The 21,586-nt window shown below is 38.1% G+C and overlaps 1 protein-coding gene across 4 annotated transcripts in view; it reads right to left on the bottom strand.

The window, feature by feature from the left end:
- The window catches only part of Cask (calcium/calmodulin-dependent serine protein kinase (MAGUK family)), a 343,930-nt gene extending 323,138 nt beyond the window's left edge, over positions 1-20,792 (bottom strand). For 2 of the 4 annotated variants that reach the window (XM_013030854.1, XM_013030855.1), the window contains exon 1: positions 20,559-20,752. In XM_013030854.1, the coding sequence (XP_012886308.1) occupies positions 20,559-20,617 (59 nt within the window). In that variant the 5' untranslated portion in view covers positions 20,618-20,752. Of the gene's footprint in view, positions 1-20,558 lie in introns of all 4 variants that reach the window. The other 2 variants (XM_013030852.1, XM_013030853.1) reach the window with 2 other exon arrangements.
- Between the last annotated feature and the right edge of the window lie 794 nt (positions 20,793-21,586).

Genomic DNA, 21,586 nt, shown 5'->3' with positions numbered 1-21,586 from the left:
AACTTGTTCAACCACTTTGGAAAGTAGTATGGAGGTTCCTCAAAACACTCCACATAGAGCTCCCCTATGACCCAGCAATCCCACTTTGGGGCATTTACCCAAATGATCACAAACAAGACCATACTAAAGCTACTAGCACAACTATGTTTAGTGCAGCATTATTTACCATAGCTAAGATATGGAACCACCCCAGAAGCCCCTCAGTACATGAATGGATCAAGAAAATGTGGTATATACACACAATGGAATTCTATGCCTCCATCAGAAAGAATGACATTGCCTCATTTGTTAGGAAATGGAAAGACTTGGAAAAAAATATACTAAGTGAAGTAAGCCAGGCCCAAAGAAATATAGGTCCCATGGTTTCCCTTATTTGCAATAACTAGTATATGTCTGAGGCAAGCACAAAAGATCAGATAAGTTGATGTTAGGTGAAATGAACCCCAAGATAAGTATTCAAATGTTTTTTCTTTCTTGCAATTGTTTCTAATATATTTATAAGATGATTTCTTTGTTGCTTTGTATGTCCCTCCCCCACGGTATAACCCCTGCTTTCACTGTATTTGATGTGGGTATAATTTGTGGAGGGAAGGGAAAAAACAAATCGTTTAAATAGGGATACAGGTGGACCCACTGCAATAATGAGATGTACAAATTGTTATGTCGAAAAACGAACTTTACAACTTTGGGGGGGGCAATGGGAAGGGATGGGAAGGGGAAACAAAGGAGGAGGCAACAATGCTTGGTTAGAAATGTACTCATTATCTTTCCCATGTAATTGTAACCCCTCTCTACAGTATTCTCACAATAAAAAAAAAAAGAAAATGTTGTATATATACATTATGGAATTCTATGCCTCCATCATTATTTCTTTAAATAGCTTTTCTTCCCCCTTTTCTCTGCTTTTTCTGAAAAATCTATAAAGCACATTTTTGTTCATTTGATGATATCTTATATGCCCCATAGGCTTTCTTCATTCATTTTTATTCTGTTTTCTTCATGTTTCTTTGAAATTTTTCCATTTGTAGTACTAGGGATTGAATCAGGGCCTCATGCTTTTTATGTAAATGCTCTACCACTTGAGCCATGCTCCTAGTTCTTTTGGTTTTATTTTGTTTTTCAGATAGGGTTTCAAATTAATTTTGCCTTTGCTGATACTGAACTATAATATTATTCTTTCTGCCTCCTAACTACTTAGGATTAAATGCATATGCTACCACATCTGGCTTACTTTTGAGATACTGCTTTTTGCACAGACTGGCTTCAAACTGTAGTCTTCTTGTCTACATCTTCTATGTACTGAATGAATAATTTCAAATAACTCATGTCTGAGCTCATTAATTTCCTCTACCTTACTAAGAAGTCTGTTGAAACTTTCTATGGAATTTTTCAGTTCAGTCACTGTGCTCTTTAGCTCCAGAATTTGTTTGATTCTTTTTAATGGTTTTATCATTTTATTGGACTTTTTCACATATCACTTCCCTGTTTTTTATAGTTGTCTATATTCTTTTTTTTTTTTTTTTTGGTCGTGGGGCTTGAACTCTGGGCCTGGGCGCTGTCCTTCAGCTCTTCAGCTCAAGGCGAGCGCTCTACCACTTGAGCTACAGCGCCACTTCCGGTTTTCTGGTGTTTTTTTTATTGGAGATAGGAGTCTCATGGTCTCTCCTGCCCAGGCTGGCTTTGAACCGCGATCCTCATATCTCAGCCTCCTGAGTAGCTAGGATTACAGGCATGAGCCACCAGCACCTGGCATGTCTATATTCTTTTATAGTTTACCAAAATCCTTTAAAATTCTTACTATGAACTGTTTATCAGGCAGTTTGTAGATATCCATTTATGATTAGTCATTGGTGCTTGTTCTTTTGTGGTATTATTTTCTCCTGATTACTCACTGTGGTATTCTACTGGTGTCTGCACATCTGACAATGTATTACTTTGTAAACTCTGCCAACTTTAGCAGAGAAAGCACCATACCAGTGAAAAATCTGGGACAGGCTACCTGCAAGAATCCATGGATAATGGGAGTTTTCTTATTGGTTGGCCTGGTGCCTAGGTCCACCATGGCTAATCTGGTATTTACGTCTATTTAGCATAGCCCTGTTGACTGAGCCTGCACATGTAGGCCTGAAGCTTATGGTCATGTTCATAAATCCTGGGTCTGTGTGGGTCAACTAGGATTGTATATTGTAGCTAAGTCCTGGTACTTAAGTTCACATCTGCAAAGATCCTTTTACAATGACAACACATGCAGTTTCAGGAATTAGGACATGATCACGTTTGGAAGATCATTACTCAGTCTCTTACACATACTCTCAAATTGTACTTCCCAATAAACACTTCTCCAGCAGTTCCTGGGGTACATACCCTACCAAAGACAGAGAGCAAACAGATTTTAGTATAAATTTAGAACAAGGTAACTTCAAAATCACGACAAGAATTCAATCAGGATTCTTTTTCAGAATTCAATCAGGTCTCTTTTTCTTATTAAGAATTTTAGGGTCAACCAGGCTCAGTGGCTTCTATGTGTAATCCTACCTACTCAGGAGGTTGAGATTTGAAAATGAAGGTTCAAAGCCAGCACAGGTAGAAAAGTCTGTGACACTCTTATTTCCAATTAGCCTGAAAAAAAAAGCTGGAAGTGGAGTTCAAGTGGAAGTAGCTCAAGTGGCACAGGGCCAGCCTTGATTACAAAAGCTAAGTGATAGTCCCCACGTCCTCAGTTCAAGCCCTAGAACCATGTACAAAAAACATGCAAACACTGAAGTATTCACCAAGCAGAAAAGTGTAAGAGGACAAAAGTTAACTTAAGTACTATAGCAGTTAGAGTAGAGATTAAAATACCTGTGAGTGCAAAGAAGTTGATGCATAAATTGAAGCTAAGACCCTAGACTAGATGACCACTTCCAACACAGTGCCTGTAAATAGGGCTCAATATGCCACTATGTCACAAATGAGAATTTGGTTAGTACCCTTACTTACTCTTAAGACATTATACAATCTCAACCAAGTGAGACAGTAGCTCCCCAAAATGCCTGACATGACAGAACTGTTTCTTTAATGGATAAATTCCTTTGACCCTTGGGAATATTTAGAAATAAACTACAGAAGTGGAAGCAGAGAAAAAAAGTCAACTAAGGGTACAGTATAGCGTCACAAAAAACACACTTGTGTTGTGCTCTGAGGTAAGTAAAGCCAATAAATGTGTATACCTGCATACAATGGTGCAGACATAATGTATCTTATATGCACAAAATGGTGCCATTTTGAATGCTTTACATAGTTGTAATGGGCTAGCAACAAAGTATGAATAGAAGATGGCAAAAAAAATCCAAAACTATAAACAGAGAGAAACTAAATACCTCTGGAATAACAAAACCTTGATTAGATACTCAATAAACTCAATTTATAAAATGTGTGTAATAGGATCAACTAGGTTCATTTGTTTTGAGAATAAAATGAAAATAGGTTGGGAGTCTCTTAATGTCAGAGACAATGGGGTATGTAAAACTACCCCCCAAATATCATTTCTCGAAAGTGTAATCTGTATTCATTTTTCTATGATTTTTACTATGACCTTCCCTCCTGTCCCCTCTTCTTTTCCTTTTTTAAAATCCCTGAATGAAACTTGCAGTTCTGCATTAATGCTCCCTAATAGAACTTATGGTAAAAATCTGTGCTACCCACTATTGAGCAACTGAAATGTAGCTAGTGTGACTAAGGAACTGAATTTTTAAAATAACATCTTTTATTGAGATACAAATTCACATACCATAAAGCTCATCTCTTAAAAGTACACAATTCAGTGAATTTCAGTGTATTTATGAAGCTGTACCTCAATCATCAAGCACTAATTCTAGAATACTTTTATAACCTGAAAAAGATAATTCATGCTCATTAGAAGTCACTCCTTAGTTTCTATTCCCCAAAACCCTAATCTAATTTCTGCCTCAATAAATTTACCTATTCTGGACATTCTATATAAACGGCATAATACAATGTGTTGTCTTTTGTATCTCATCTCTCATTTAGGGTATTTTTTTCTTCTTTTTAAATGTTTTGTTAGTGTAAATTAATTGTGCAAGTATCATTGTGATAGTTACACAGTATGTATAATGTACTTCAAATTCACCCTGATACTTTCTTAACCTTCCCCTTTAACATTTTTCGGTGGATTTTGTCATGCTATTTTCATAGATTTTTGTAATATAGTTAGATCATATTTCATCCCCAGAACCTTTACCTTTCCCCCTCTCCACTTTCAGAGGTCCCCCTCAAATACTCTTTACCATAATGTTTTTTAAGTTAATTAATGTTAAATAATGTGTTTGTATTTTATTTCTTTTATGGCCAAACCATATTCCATTGTGTACAACAAACACATTTTGTTGTCAGGCACTGGTGGCTCATACCTATAATCCTACCTACTCAGGAGGCTGAGATCTGAGAATCACAGTTTGAAGCCAGTCCAGACAGAAAAGTCTGTGAGACTCTTATCTGAGATTAACTACTCAGAAAAAGCTGGAAGTGGTGCTGTGGCTCAAGAATGCTAGCCTTGAGCACAAAGAGGTTCAGGGATAGCACCCAAGCCCCAAGTTCAAGACCCAGGACCAGCAAAAATAAAAATAAAAAGCACATTTTGTTTATCCATTCATCTGTCAATGACACTGGGGTTGTTTATGCCTTTTGGCTATTGTGAATAATGCTGCTTGAATATTTATGTATAATTTTTGTGTTAGCATATAAGTTATTAATTTTCCTGGATATATACTTAGTGAAATGGCTGAGTCACCTATGAATTACATTTAACATTTTGAGAACTTGTAAGCATGTTATCCACAGTGGCTATTCTATTTTATATTCTCACCAGCATCAAATGAGAGGTCTCATTTCTTTACAATCTCGCCAACATTCATCATTGTGCATCTCTTATTCTAGCCATTCTAATGCATGCAAAGTGGTATCTAGTTGCACTTTTGATTTGCATTTTTCATGGGTAAATCACCTTTGGAGAAAGTTCTATTCAATCCATTTTTAAAATTTTTTGTATGTTTTTGTATTGTAAAAATACTGTACAGAGGAGTTACAGTTACATGAGCAAGGTAATGAATACATTTCCTATTGAGCATTGTTGCCTCCACCTTTGTTTTTCCCCTACCATCTCTTCCCTCCCACCTCCACAACATAGTGTCTTGCACATCTCATTGTTACAATGGGTCAACCTGCATCCCTATTTAAACATTTTGTATTTTCCCTTCCCCTCCCCGAATTAGAGAAATGTATATACAAGATGCAGGGCACCGACATCAAATACAGTGAAAACAGGGGTTATACAGTGGGGAGGAACATACAAAGAAACAAAAAAATCACATGGTACATTATAAATGTGTTAGAAACAATAGCAAGAAAGAAAAAAGATATTTGTGTCCTTATCTTGGATTCATTTCACTTAACATCATCTTATATTTTCTAACCACATCTTGCTAATGGTTACTATGCCTACCTTTGGTGAAGGTCAAGCAGGACTGGTTAGGTGGCTAAAAGTCAAGTCCGACTCATGACTCACTCCAGATATTCCACATGGAACCACCAGTGATTCACCAAGAAGAGGAATAAAAGGGAGTCAGTGTGATATGAGAAAAGAGACCTGCTAGCATATAGCCTGACACTTAGGAAGTTCTCAAAATTTAGTACAGATGATAAAAAACAACTCATGTTTTTTGAAGACTTGGCAAAGCTCCAATATTCATCACCTTATTATATCAAGCCTATGAGACAGAATTTACCAATTCCATTTTACAAATTGTTTTAGAAGATCACATGTACCAGTTATTAATCTTATTTACTATAGTTTCCATTCCTTTTCAAACCTAGAAACTTTTTTTTTGCTGGTCCTTGGGATTGAACTCAGGGTCTGGGCATTGTCCTTAAGCTTCTTGTGCTTAAGGATAGTGCTCTACCACTTGAGCCACAACTCCACTTCTGCTTTTTCTTAGTAGTTTATTGGAGATAAGAGTCTCATGGACTTTTCTGCTTAAGCACAATCCTCAGATATCAGCCTCCTAAGTTGCTAGGATTACAGTCATGAGCCATTGGCGCCCAGCTAGAAACTTTTATTTGGCTTAATTATAGCAATGATTTTATACATCTCAATAAGGAAAAGTTAATTATTATTCAGGATTACATTTAGTATCTATGATAGAACTCTATGTCTAATAACCCATCTCAAAAAGCCATTATAAGGTCTAGATGATTTTCAAGTAAGAAAATATAAACATTGCCTTTGTGTATTATGAAACAAACTTTTCTTTTTAACGTGTTTAATCCATCTTCCTGTCCCTCTTTGAATTGACTGAACCATATATTGAACAGCTAATATGTATGTCCTTGGTGATATAGCAATGTCTATGACAGCCAAGAACCTTGACCTAATGAGATTCGAAATGCATGGCTTTAAAAGTACACAAGTGGGGTTGGGAAGGTGGCTCAGTGGTAGAGTGCTTGCCTTGCATGGATGAGGCCCTGGGTTCAATTCCTTAGCACTACATAAGCAGAAAAAGCCAGAAGTGGCACTGTGGCTCAAGTGGTAGAGTGCTAGCCTTGAGTTGAAGAGCTGAGGGACAGCACCCAAGCCCAGAGTTCAGGCCTCATGACAGACAATAAAAGTACACAAGTGCCAATAAATGTATGTCACAAGGAGAGTAGCAGAGTATACTTCATAATTAACCTTATCTGATACTGCAGCATGAATACACTTAAATGATACTCTCTGCCTAAGAAAGTGTGAATCTGAACATTAATTATAGCCTTTTAAATGGTTCAAGCTCCATAAATTTGGCAGAACTTCTCTACAGCAGTTGCTACTCTAGAGGTAGCACACTCAGCTATCAAGGTAGTGAGGAAAATTATTAGATCTTACCTGCATTTCTGCACATTGGCCCAGACGCCTCTGCACACAAGGGGAAGAGAACATTGTCTCACCCAAGTATTTGTTTTGCCTAAATCATGGTGTGATTTCCTATGCTTTCATAATCACCCACTCCTGACCCCTATTTCTGGTATATAAAACAGAAATGATTAGGTTCTTCTGATGATTCCTGTGGGTAGCAACAATAACACTATTCTTTTAAAAAGAGTTCACATGTTATTCACTGTTCTAAATAATTTAATTTTTAAAATACTGCATTTCAACCCTACGTTACAAGAAACAGTAAAGCTCAAATTCACTGGTAGATGGGTTGCTCTTGGCAATACAGGCTGGCCTTTGCTTGACCTAGTCCTTTGTACCTCACCTCTGGGAGGAGTAAGCGGAATAAAAATTATAAATTAAGTTGATTGGTAAAGCCTAAATGAAAGGGCTAATACAACAATTTCCAGTCTCAAATCTCATTGACTGATTTGTCTTACCCAGAATCTTCTTCCAAAGTACTGAACACACAGATTTACAGGGGAAAAAATAATGGACCAGAGAAACTCACCAGTAATATAGCTCAGTACCATTTAGCCAAGTCATGTTTCCTAATTTAAAAATATCAACCATTTAAGGAAAAAAGACAACCATAGAATCCTAACTGCAAAAACAACTTTTCCTTATTGCTGTGAGAGCCAATGAAGACTATGAGAAAGCCTTTCTTTCAAAAGTTACATTTTCTTCAGTGGTGCAGGTAGACAGGAAGAGTAGAAGTACATTAGTATGAACAATGGTAAAAATTTCTTCATGGATTTTAGAATCCTGCCACCAATTACCTTAATGCCAGAGAATAAGTACAAAGTAAATTCGAAAGTGCATTCCACCTGACATTCCCACAGATAGAATCAGCTGGTTGGGTATGAGAAGGCTAGCAACTCTCCCAGTAAAAAGTCTAAGATTGTCCACAATATCTATGTGCACAGAACATCCTGGTGAAGTTCAAGTAACTACAGTATTCCAGGACAGGATAACAATGCTCTAGGTAGGATGACACTATTTCAATGGCTTAGACCATATCAAACAACTCACAATAATTCCTAAACTTGGCAGTCACAAGGTAGGCATTCTCCTGAGGAGTAAGAAAGGCAGGGACAACTGGGAGAAATGAAGATTATAATAGATACTTAAGTTAGATTACACTTGAGCACAGAAAAAGAGAGGCTTTATCAGCACAGAATCAGTGAGAAAAGGTCACAGAATTGTTAAACAGGCTACCACTATTACCAAGCAGAAAAGGAAAGGGCACAGTAGTATATTATTTTCATTCACAATTCTCTAGTCACCAAGTTAATAATTTGATACCAGAGAGAGGAACAAGTTTGTAGAAATATAAAAGCAGACACAGGTGTTTACCTAATCATTTTAGCTATTAGCAGTTCTGAATGATGGACAAGAAAAACAATACCAAGGCTTCAGCTCAAGCAGGGATCAGTAAGCTTTTTGTTTAAAGGGGCAAATGATAAATAGTTCAGGCTTTGTGGGCAATATAGTCTCTGTTAAATCTACTCAACTCTCAAATTCTGCCTACACCATGAAAGCAGCCATAGACAATGCAGGCTGTGGGCCAATTCAGCATATTAGCTATACACTGTTTACTGGCAGTTCTCAAAATTTAGTGTGCCTCAGAATTCCTTCAGAGGGCTTGTTAGAACAGATATAGCTTCTGATCTGTGGGGTCAAGGTGGAGCCTGAGAATCTGCATTTCTAACAAGCATCTAGATGCTGCTGCTAGTCAGGTGGTGATTCCACCCTTTGAGATCCATTTAGACCTTACACACTAAAGGGAATGCTTAAGCAACTAAGTTCATACCTGACTGGCCATAAACATTTCTCACTTAGGATCTTCCAAACTTCAAGGCCAAATTAGAATGAAAGAGAAACAGGAAACACACTAGCTGAGATTATTCTGCTTTGTTTTGACTTCAATATAAATTCATTACTGCCCCATCAATGTTGTTAAATAAACACAATTGACCCTCACATCTCTTTACTCAATATTTTCATGCAATATGTTCTAGATCCTAGAAAGAGTCAAGAAGTATTAATGTCTAAAAATCAAAGAAAATAAAGACAGTTTTAAAGGACAATGATTCTTGAAAAATGAAAGAAAATCAACAAAGCCTACTTCTAATTGTAAGTGCTTCATCTGAATAAAGGAAGTTTAAGACTTAAGAATTGTGTCGTTTTTATAAGAATGCCATGAAATTGATAATACAGCTTATTATTATCCTTCTTTTACAAGATGAAAAAACTGAGGATGAACAAACCAAATGGTGATATTACACAATTAATAAAAAAATTCCCTACATTTTTCAAATCCAACTCACACCTCTTTTTAGGGCTATGTTTAGGTCTAGGTATATTTCTTCATGAGGAAAATATTCTCACAAGATGTTCAAATCTATATTCGTATTGTGAGCCGAATTCTGAAGCTACCTAGGCAAGTCTAACCAAGAAGCCTGAATGTTAATCAGATGTCAATTTAAAGTTCTCTCTACCATTAGTGCAAGCAGGCAATAGATTGTGAAATGTGACCAGTAGTATAATAGAAGCTCCAACAACAGGAGAAACAGTATTATAAAATAATCCAAAAAATAGATCAGCAAGCCTCAGATGGCACCCTCTCCAGGATTCCATAGCTTTTTATTTTATGCCATGAGTATAATGAAAATGGTTTAGTTTGCATAAACATTTACACAGATCATCTTCACATTATGAGAAATATTTTTATAAAATAGCATCACCTACAATATGTATGGATGGTAGAAGCTTTTTCCATTCTTACTAGTATGCTTTAAAAATATTATACATTGATTATAATGTGAGATAATTACCTTCTCACTCTAACTTGTGATCTGAATATTCTGGTAATATTTTTTTCAAATTTACATTAAATACAATTTTGTAAGTCTTCATAAAACAGCTTTCTGTTTATTTTACAAGTATCTAATTATTTTACAAGTGGTTAAGAAAAAATATTTGTTAAAATGATCATCTCAAATTCAATGTCATGTTGTACTGCTAGGGGAAAAAAAACAGTTAAATGTTATTAAGCCTAAGAAGACCGATAGAGATTCTTACATAAAGTCTGACAATTCTGCTTTCAAATTAATGGCTCTAATGGATGTCAGTGAAAACTTCTAACCTAAATAATGTGGTATAAATAATATTGTCCAAAGGTTATCATAGGAAAAGATACTTTTTACTGTTCTCTGAAGCCAACGTAAGAAGTATTTTATATAGAAATGGCTTAAATAGACCTCTTAATTCCAACGGCATCATTCTTGTACCTGAGAAGACAATATGAATAAAATGCTGTTATATCGATTTAGGTAATTTTAGATTCAGTGCTCAATCTTTCTAGATTATAACTTTAGGGTCATTGTATCTCATTTTGTCCACTATTAAGATACAGAAAACTGTCATAATAAAATCTGGGGAAGTTGTGTACAAGAATATTATAAGAATTCACATATCCTGTGTGTAGTTGGGTCTTAAATATGTAGGCTGAGATTTTCCTGCTCTCAGCCCTGAAATTTTACATTATGAACAGCTAACCTATCAAATGAAAAAGTAAATGAAAAAGTAAATGAAAAAGTAAAATGCAAATTTCATCTTTTTACATAAGCATTGGAGCTTTTCACATAACTGTAAAATTATAATATAGAACAGATTTACAAATTAGGGAAGTCTGTAAACTAAAAACAAAGCAGTTAAGTTTTGATAAAATCCACAAAGTGCTCTTAAATATATTTTAAAATGTCCATAAGATTTCTTTAATTCTCCCTACCTACATTCTGCTTCTTTTTAACATGAGGAAACAGGCCCTCAGAAGATTGAGCTATCCAAGGAGAAGACTGATAAATCACTTTCTTTTTCAAGATCTCCCCAACACATTCTATGGTTTTCTTACTTAACACACTTATTCAGCAACTACTAGAGTATTTATATGTGCTGTGACTGAACTGTACAAAGGATAAGTATGTGATGAAATCAGTTGTGACTTCTGCCTCATAAGTATGTTCAGTCTAGATTCGGTCTAGGTTTAATTGCCATCTTTTCTTACAGAGAGCTCCTTGAGACCAGAAGACCCAAGTGTTTGGTGAATAGCAATTGTGACAATCAAAATAATAGCAACCTTTAGACATTTTCCATAGTTCTTGTTATTCAATCCTCACAGCAACCCTGCTGTGGCATATACTATTATTCTTATTTTACAGACAAAGAAACAGAGGCACAGAGAAAGAAATTAAATGGACAAAGACATGTTAGCATCACAATTTTATACACATAGAAGAAAGAATGCTCATTTCATCAGATTATTTATGTAAAAGAGCCTGTGTTTAGTACCAAGAAAGAACACATTTGGAAATTGTTGAAACTTATGTACATAACTGCCAAAAGTAATTTGAGTATCTCAGAGCCATTCTACAAATAAAAAAGACTTATGCTATACTTTGTAATCACTAGTCCATGTAAATGGCTTGTAAAGCAGCTATCATTTCTTCTACAAACAAGAAGAAAATGGCCACATCGTGCCCTCAGTTACCACATCAGATCTCTGGGAGGGGGGGCTATCTTACAAGTGATAAAACAATAGTGGTCCACATGTTCTAAGAGAATTATATACTATGGACTGGAAGTATATGCTATTTCCTAAAAACACAAATTATATGACATAAAATAGCAGTGATATAATGGTAGCCTACCAGGGCTAGAGGTGTCTGAAATGGAATTAATAAAATCATTTCATTTAATAAACATTAAAGTCTACATATTGTTGAATAGCAATATTTCCATTCCAGATTTAAATATACCTAAATACTCTTAATTCAAGGTCAAAAGTCTAAATGCAGATGTAATCTATACATTTTAAATATCACTAAACTACAGGAGCGAGGCAGATTAATCATTCTCATGTGTAAATCAAATAAATAGTCACAATAGTACTTATAAAGCTAAAAAATGTACAGTAAAAGTAATCAAGAGGATTAAGGAGAAAAAAGCATGTGCAAGAGCTCAAGAAAAAGTCAAATAATGTATTTACATAAAATTTGCTTAAGCGCAATAAAGTAATCATGTTCTATTGTGAATAGGTGCACACAACTGAAAAAAGCCAATAAAGAAATTTAGTTAGACAGTGGAGGAAAGACAAATGGGAAAGGAGAAGAGAGAACTAGCCTCATCCAACCTGGGCAAAACCTTTGATGCAAGAATCAAGTTTCATATTATGGAAGAATTTAAGATATCCTGTGATAAGTATTCAAAAACTTAAAGTGAACTTAAAACATCACTTCATGAAAGGCATGCATTTAATTGATAGTCATTTACAAACTAGGAATAAAAATGACCTAATTTTAGGAAAACCAAATGATTTTATCTAAAAGCCATTCATTAAAATCTACAAAGATACAATTGTGGTGAAAAAATGTACATCTTTCTTTGTCCTAAGTATGTTTGTTTTTAGATTTATACATACTATAAAATTAGCAAAATGCACAGAATTGAAACCAGAATCCACCTTTTCAGACACACCACAAGGTGAATAGTAAACACTAAATTCTTTTTTTTATTGGTTTTTTTTTTGTCAGTCATGGGGCCTGAACTCTGGGTCTGGGCGCTGTCCTTCAGGTCTTCAGCTCAAGGCTACTGCCCTACCACTTGAGCCACAGAGCCACTTTTTCTGCCTATGTGGTGCTGAGGAATCGAACCCAGGGCCTCATGCATGCAAGGCAATCACTCTAAGACTGAGCCACCTTCCCAGCCCCCATTATATTCATTTTAATAGGAGCTTTAAATTGCCCCTATGTTATAGCCATGTCTTTTCTTTATCCTCAATGAGTTGGTATTTTACATTATTGATGTTCCCCTCTTTGAAACATCTGTGCTGCCCTGCTATCCTGAGTCTTCTGAGTTATATTCCAAATCACAATTCCACAGCTCAGGTAAGCTCTAAGAACTCACTCAGTTTTACTTCCACACAGATCATTCTCAGTCTATCACTGTCATTCCATGGATATCACCCAATTTCCAGTCTAACACTGGGCAGACTAATTGGGCTGGTACCGTCCAATTAGAAATGATTTGCACTCAAACCAAAGTAAAAGCTATCAATTCATACCATGGAAGACTAGGTCACAAAGAGTCACATACAATCTTTCTGGCTATAGAAAAATTTTTGGAAAGCTGGTTACCAGTGGCTCACACCTATAGTCCTAATTACTCAAGACTTTAAGATCTGTAGGATCATGATTCTAGGCCAGCCCAAAAAGGAAAAAGTGCAAAACTCAGTCTCCTATTACCAAGCAAAAAGTTGACTGAAGGTGTGGCTCATTGGTACAGTGCCAGCATAGATAAGAAAGTTGAGCAAGCATGAAGTCCTGAGTTCAAGACCCAGAATCAGTAAAACAAAATATTGTCAGATATGCTATCTTTAGTGCAAAATTAGTATTCCAATGTAGTATACAAACATGATCTCATTTTGGTTTTTAAACAAATAAGTTCCAGAAATATATACAAGAAATTGAACAATGTCTCTGGAGAATTGGGAAAGAAATTTGAGATGATAGAGAATCACTATTTATATCACCTACATTTTAAAATTTACAATATGTATTATTTCATAATTTATAAAAAGTAGTTAAAATAAAGTAGTAAAATGTGTTAAATTGAAAATGTACATTAACTGCAAGTCAACTCGGCTTTAGAAATACAATCTTTCCAGTAGAGAAACTCAGACAGATTCCTTATACTGATGTGAGCTCTACAATCAGTAACGACACAGTAGCCCCAGGAGATAAAGGAGTGGTTTCTACAGCACCTTATACCCAGTTGTATAAATCCAGAGCCATATTTGGTGGATCCAAAATCTGCATTATCAGTTTTAAGCAAGATGTAACTGCCCCTACCCCCAAATGTCAAAGCAGCACATCCCATCAGCTTGCTGATGGATCAGGTACCTGCTCTGAAGTGGTAACTTGGTCTCTTAATTAACTGTGCAATGCTGGTTGGCAGCTGAGATGCTTAAACTCAGAAGCTGTGAGTCAGTACAGAGAGCACAATTTCAGTGCTTTTACTACACGATATAGGAATAACTACCCTGTATAAATCATCCTGCCCCCAACAAACACCTATCTCTGAAAACCACACTTGACACTTTGGAGTAATTATTGTATTTTGTCTGTTAGGGTAGAGGAATTGGAAAGAACAACTGGAAGAGTAAAAGGAATAGAGGAAGTTCCAAAACAAATTATATTCTGGATAGATGGCCAGGTTTCCATATTTCAACTACTAAAGGACACATTGATAATTGGTTACTTTGGTGACAAAGGCTGATGATTCATTAAAGAGAATGGCAAAAGAAATCAATAAAAGAATGAATAGTATATAGGCCTTCTTCAGGAAGGGTGAGAAATGTAACTAGAAAGTTGAACAATCAAAAAATTTGCAGTAAAAATAAGTAACTTTGAAAATGAAGATGAGTCCAAGAATCCCAATGCAGTATTTTTACAACTTGAATCAGAAGGCAACCACAAGACTTTAGAACCAACTGGACTCTCATGAAATCTTATGCAAAGTATCCCTTCTTGATCTCAGTGTGCTCTGGAAAAATGGGTAAAATGAAATGAGACAATATACACAAAACCGCCTAATTAGAAAGCTAATTACCTTTATAAAGTAGCCACTAGGTATTAATTTGGAAATTAATATGTCAAAGTTCCTTTCAATATAGTGTTTTGTCACACTTAAATGTGAAAACATTCACAAAAGGAAAACAATTCAAACAAATCTCAAAAAAGTGAGGGGTAAGCCGGGTTCTTGTGGCTCAGAAATCTGGGGATCATGGTTCGAAGCCAGCTTGGGTAGGAAAGTCCATGAGACTCTTGTCTCCAATTAACCACAAAAAAGTCAGAAGTAGAGCTGTGGCTCAAATGATCGGGTCAGCCTTAAGAGCACAAAAGCTCAGGGACAGCACCCAGTTCTTGAGTTCAGGGCCTAGGACTAGTACCAAAAAAAAGTGGTATGTCTGCTTCATTAATTTGTTGAGTATAGCTACAACTAGAATTAGAAGAGTTGTTCATGAAAAGGAAATATCCAGTAACAATGTAGAAGGGACAATATAAATACAATTCATTGGGTGAAAATGCTGTCAATATAAGAAAAAAAAAAGGAAGCTGGCCACCAGTGGCTCTAGCCTGTAGTCCTACTCAGAAGGCTGAGATCCTGAGATCATGGTTCAAAGCCAGCCAGGGGGAAAAAAGCCCCCATGAGACTCTTATCTCCAATTAACCACTCAAAAACTGAAAGAGTTGTGGATCAAAGTGTACAGCGCTAGCCTTGAGTAAAAGAGCTCAGCAACAGGGCCCAAGCCCTGAGTTCAAGTCCCACAAATCGACAAAAAAAATGGAGAAGGATGAATGTATATGTCAAGCATATGCAAGCATGACATAAGAAGTATTTAGGAAGGCAATTTCCAAATGTCACCTTCTAAAGCAACCTGGAAAAATAGACATATAAACTATTGAACAGCTAACCCCCTTCCCCAACAATTCCCCCAATCAAACTCCATCATCAAGAATCAGCATTGTTTCTCTACTCCCAGCAAGGCCTGCCACCTGTAGGAATCCAAATCCTGTGTCTAACCGGTTTTTCCTCTATGGAAGTATAGCTGAACCCCCATGGCTTGGAGTATCCAAGGCTCTCAACAATGTGGCTAGTGATTGTGTTTCATTTACCTTTCTACACTGGCTGTCACAGTGACCACACACTCTTTTCATGGAACACTACTCATTTCTGGAAAATTCTCAGTTCATTCAGGTTCACACTTGACCTTTTCCTACCATCAAAAACTAGCTTGCCTACAATGTCTGGGTAAAATTTCCAGCAAAGAGTCTCCAACAGCATGTAACATTCTTCCTGTAGCACTAGAAACCCAAGTCACCAAGCCAATCAACACACATGTAAACCATAGTTATTAGTATAAATTAGTAAAGCTGAATTTTTTCTATGTTGAATTATATACTTTGTATATTATTATTCCAGTATTTACATCAAGGCTGCATTTAATTTGATTCTCTGGCAAAACAACATTATTGGAGTCACAAGTATGGAATCTAAAGTGTACAAACAACTTAACCACTGATTTTTAATAGAGTGTATGTGAAAACACAATCCATACTAAGCTGATAAATTTCTTAACATTGTTAAGCCTTTACAGTGAAAAGCCATCAACTGTTCTTGAAGCAATTCTTGTTCTGTGTTGTTCTAAACATCACACAATTGTCATGTTAGTATTAGATGAGTGTCATAAATCAATGTGAATCTTAAAAGGCCCAAGAAATCAAAGCCAAACATAGATGGAAATTAAATTCTTACACAATGAGGTTCAAAAACACAAGTGTATCTAAGATAAAAATCCATGTTTTGATCTAGTACCTTCAATATCTACCAAAAAACATTTATTCTACTTTGTCTGAATTGTAATCTTCTTTTAAGCCAGTTCCTAAATACTACATCCATCATCTAAGTTTTAAACCAATGACTCTCAATCATAGCTGCACATGAGAATCATTTAGCTTAAAAATTGCCAGTGACATGACCTACTCCCAGAGATTCTGGCCTTACTGCTCTAACATAGAGCTCTGGCATTGATCCTTTTGAAAATCTCCCCTGGTCATTCTAATATACAGCCTGGTGGAGAACTACCACTTTAAACTAATGCAGCCTTTTGAGACGATTATTACTCTAAGGTTGATAAAAAATGCTTTTTAATGAGGCTTTATTTAAACCCCCTCAATTCATTCCACAGCTAATGAGTGTTACACTGCAGGTAGTATAGTAAGTAATGGAGAAAGATGTATACGATCCACTTCCTGTCCTCAAGAAGCTCCCTATTAGCTGGGTAGAGAGGCCCATAAATAAGTAACTGTAATTAAATATGATAAGTGCTCTGGAGGTGTAAGCAAATACAGCAAGCCTCACAAACTGGCATGTCATCCTTGGGCAAGGGTCATGCTGCATTATTCCAATTTTAGTCTATTGTCTAGCAGTACACGAAAGTCAAGTTACAAGTTGTGGAATATCCTAAATACCAGTACAAATACGCAGCCTACATAAGGTGAGAATGATGAGTATTTTGCTCTTCTCTTTCACAGAAACTGCTGTGCCAGAAAGTTGGCACTTTTCTATGTTTTAATTTGGATGAATCCTCTTAAAAGTTCCTTCATGTAATATTACTGATTGTACATTTAACTACAAAATTGTAAATTTGTAAAAGCTTCAATAAATGGCCATGACATAAAAATTAGTCATTATTCCATATTTGCACAATACCTTTCCTTTCCAGTAATTGCTACATTCGCTAAGACAAGTAGTTTGGGGATTATGATAAGGTCCTATTACTGGAGATTTGTTTCAGTAAGCTGAAATATATTGTATGAAATTGTTATGGAAACAATAGGCATTCAAAAGAGTTTCTGCAAGACTGTCAAAAATTAAAAAACACAGGGGAACAGAATTTTAATTTTATTTAAAGAAATGGCATCCTTCCAATCTGTATAATTAATCAGATACATGGTTCTCTCCAAGATAATACTAACAAGGGTAAAGGCTGAAACCACTAGAAAGAAAATACACTGCAAATACCTCAAGTCTTCTCAACCAAGGCAAATATACAGTGAAGGATCTAAATTAAACTGGAACCTTGCTTTACATCAAGTAAAGCTGGGTACACAGTGGATGAGTGAGTAGGTGGATAAGTAGGTGGATAGGGAAGCAGGGGAGTAAGTGGGTGGCCAATTAGTCTTGAAAAGTGAAATGCATTTTAAAGTGTCTTAGTAAAATTTAAACCTATTAAGACCTGGTGGTTACAAATTGTGATATTAATTTGGTATAAAACAAATTCAATAGATGTTGGATTGAAATTAACAAAAAGGTTTTTAGTACAAGTGAAGATCTTTGAGGTCTTTCTGTCTAAATCCATAATTGAAGAAATTCTAAGTTAAACCTATGCTGTCAAGATCTCTGAAAGAAAATCTCAAATGCATTTCAATTTCAGGATCAATACATACTGAGACAATTTACCGGCGAAACCTTCAACCTTTACACAGGGTGAGAAACACTATCATTACATTCTTTAACACAAAGGCTACCTTGCATTCATTATTTCACACAGAATGGCATTTTATAAATGGCACTGACCAAGTCAGATTTTGTAGGATGTGAATGAGATTTCACAGTTCATAGTAGTGAAGCTAGCTATAGAATAACTATCATCACAAAATTAGCTTTCTCTCCCTCCCTGTGCAGCTGTGAAATAACAGAAGAGATGAATTTAATTCTGTATCAGGAGTGCTTCCTTGAAAATATTCTATCAATTGTAAGTCAGCAGAATTCTGACTGTGTTAACATGATGCTGACCGTTTTCAAGAGTCAAGGTGATCACATTATTACCCTTCCAGACCTTAAGGAATCAGAAGTAGTCATCAAAATTGATTCAATAATGGTTACTTTCTATCACTGCAATACAATTAACATTTTAATTTCACATTTTCCAATTATGACTTTGCTGGCTCATTTACATCAGCTAGAACTAAGACAAAACAAATATCACTCTTTCTCTCACATACAGCTATTTAGGGGCTTTGGGAAAATACCTAATTTACCTTCACTGAGAGCTCCCGACAATGATGAAACCGAAGAGGGTTTTGCTACATTTTTCTCTCTAGAACTGTGTCATTCAAATGTGGGTATTGAGTACTTGAAATGTGGCCAGTCCAACTGAGAGGTTGGATTCAGGATTTTATTTAATTTTAATTAAATTTAAATGCAAAAAGAAATTCTAAAACTTTCAGGTATGTTTGGAACAACTTGGGTATGTGAATATACTTTTGCACATGCAAATTTTATGAAACCTAAATACAGATCAAGTATTTCTGGGGAAATTTTATCCTAGCATCAGAATTGAGATGTACTGTCATTGTAAAATACACACTGAATTTCAAAGATTTAGAATGAAAAGATGTGTAATAGCTCAGCATTTTTTTCTTATTACATACTGAAATGATAATAGGATCTATGGGGTTAAAGAAAATATCTTATTAAAATTAATTGCACCTATTTGTTTTAAATCTACTAGAAAAATTTAAATTACATATGTGGTTTTCATTACATATCTTTTGGACAGCGCTGGTTTCAGGGCACTTCCACAACGACTTTAGCAGACACATTTGGATATCCTCCGCCTAACAGACAGACTGGTCACTAAACAATAGGGGCAAGGAGTAACGTGTTCTCCTAGTAATTGGGTCTGAGTAAAGTGTGGAGCAAGCTCCTACCCACAATTTCACCATGTGAGGCAACACTACCTCAATGTGGAAATAAAAAAAAATGAGTTATCAGCACTCAAACAAATTGCAATTGAGTACCGCAGACAACTTAAAAAGACATAGAGCCAACTGCTCTAAGGTCTTCGTTTCATTTCCCAGCTGCGGATCTTAAAAATAGACAATAAAGCACCGCTTCCGAAAAGAGGTAAAATATCCCAATGGTAGCTATTAAATAAGCAAAATTTGCCCTTTAATCTTATCTCAACTTTCAAAGCCACGGCATACACGCTGAGCTAGGAAATCAACTTCAGATTGCCAGCATTTCCCTCACAAGCAAATTAACAGTACTCGTGCGCTTGGAATATTGTTTGACAAGAATGAAAAGGAAACTATTCAAAACAGATTTAAGGAATGGACAATTAGATGAGGAACTGCAGATTCAATTCTCAATCAGCATTGTGATTAATCTGATTCCCTGCTTTTCCCTAGAGTAATTATACAACACAGATGAAAGGATGAGCATTTGGACTGTCAGTTCTATATTCTAGACCAGCCCAGTGACTCAAAGCAGACGGCTCTACCACGCTAACCACCATCCCGACAACAGTGGAAGAGAACCTCCAGCACTGATTGAACAGTCATTGCATAACGAGGCATTAAAAATTCGGGTGTCCACAACTCTTTCTACGTCCATCTACACCATGTGAAAAATTTACTGGAACTGGACGCAACCCATCTGAAATGACCCCCTCCAATCCGGGCACAGGGTGAACACAAAGGCATCTGTCTAATATCTTGCACAATAGACACACACCCCACAATTAGAACCCTGAGACGCTCTTTCTCTCTCCCTACACAAGCAGACGAAATGTATGATGCTCTTTTCGTTAAAAAAAAAGGTCTATGATATATGTAAGGTAACAATAACCCCAAGTGTTCCTAGGAAGCAACTATAAAAAAAAATCAGTTCTGCCACGTCCCTGTGCAACCGTCAGATAAAATGCAGGCAGGCAGCCCTACGCCTTATGGGGTGGTCGACCTCGGATCCTTGGCCTCAAAGGATCGTTGGGGAACCCCCAGACTCCCTCCTGGCAAGAGATCCAGGTACACGTCTATAAATACTCCAGGGTGAAGAGGACGAGGAAGACAGAAGGGAGGGAGAAAGGGAGGGAGGGCAAGGGGCAGGCCCGGAGCGGGTGCGGGAGGACCTAGACATGACTGAAATGCATTTTTCCACAGTCCCGCTCCCTCGCGTGGAGACTCACTTGCCGATCACCTCGCACAGCTCGTACACATCCTCGAACAGCACGTCGTCGTCGGCCATGGTCCGGAGAGGACAGCGGCCGCAGCGTGGAGGGCTTCAGAAAACCGGGGTGGGGGGCGCCCAAGAGCTCAGTGCCCGGCTCCGGGCTAGCCGCCTCCCCGCAGGACCTGCGAACCCTCGGTGCTGAGGACGACTGAGTGGGGCCGCGAGGCCCGGAGACTGCAGCGCCTTCCTCTGCGGGCGACCGCCCCGGCGCGGGCGGCGGGGCCGGGGCGTGGGAGCGAGGGCGGCCCGGGCCCGGCGCCGCCCGCCCGCCCGCTGCTCCTCGCGCTGCTCGGGCCGCGCTGCTGCTTGTGCGGACCCTGGGGGACCGCGCGGTGCCGCACTCTCCTCTCGTCAGCCCGCGCGGGCTGCGAGGCCGCGACCGCTCCCTCTGCCCGAGGACGGCTCCGGCGCGGCGCGGGCAGCTCGGGCTACAGGGGGGGCCGCGGCAGGACCATAGAGGGAGGATCGCCGCGGAGGGAGGTGGCGGCGGCGGATCGGCGCTGGGGACCAGGAGGCGGCGGCAGAGACGCTCCCTCCTCCTTCTCCTCCTCCCACCGCCGCCGCCCGCCTGCCCGCACGCCCGAGAGTGGGAGGGGGATTCGCGGGACTAGTGCTCAGCACGGGCTGGAGCCGCGGCCGCCGCCTTCAGCTCCTCCCCTCAGCCTCAGCAGTCGACGAGTTCGCAAGCCCCGCGCACCCACCTCGCGCATACACGCCCTCCTCCCGCTTCAACCCGCGCGGCTGCCAGATCCACAGACCCCGCCCACTCCAGCCCGAAGGGGGGGGGGGTGGCCCGTGGATGGGGAAGGAACTAGAGAGCCGGAAGGCGCATGCTTGCGGCGCGAGCCACGTCACAGTGAACGGGCGGGCTTCTGGAATCTAGAGGGCGCGGGGGGGTTGGCAAGTGGGGTGCGCGGGCTGCAGCTGGTAAGGCGGGGCTGTCGGAGTTCATCGCCTCCCAGCCCAGCCTGGACTAACCTGCGA

Source organism: Dipodomys ordii, unplaced genomic scaffold (assembly GCF_000151885.1).
Source record: "Dipodomys ordii isolate 6190 unplaced genomic scaffold, Dord_2.0 Scaffold134, whole genome shotgun sequence".
Classification (NCBI taxonomy): Eukaryota; Metazoa; Chordata; class Mammalia; order Rodentia; family Heteromyidae; genus Dipodomys; species Dipodomys ordii.
This window is presented reverse-complemented; position numbering and strand designations above follow the sequence as displayed.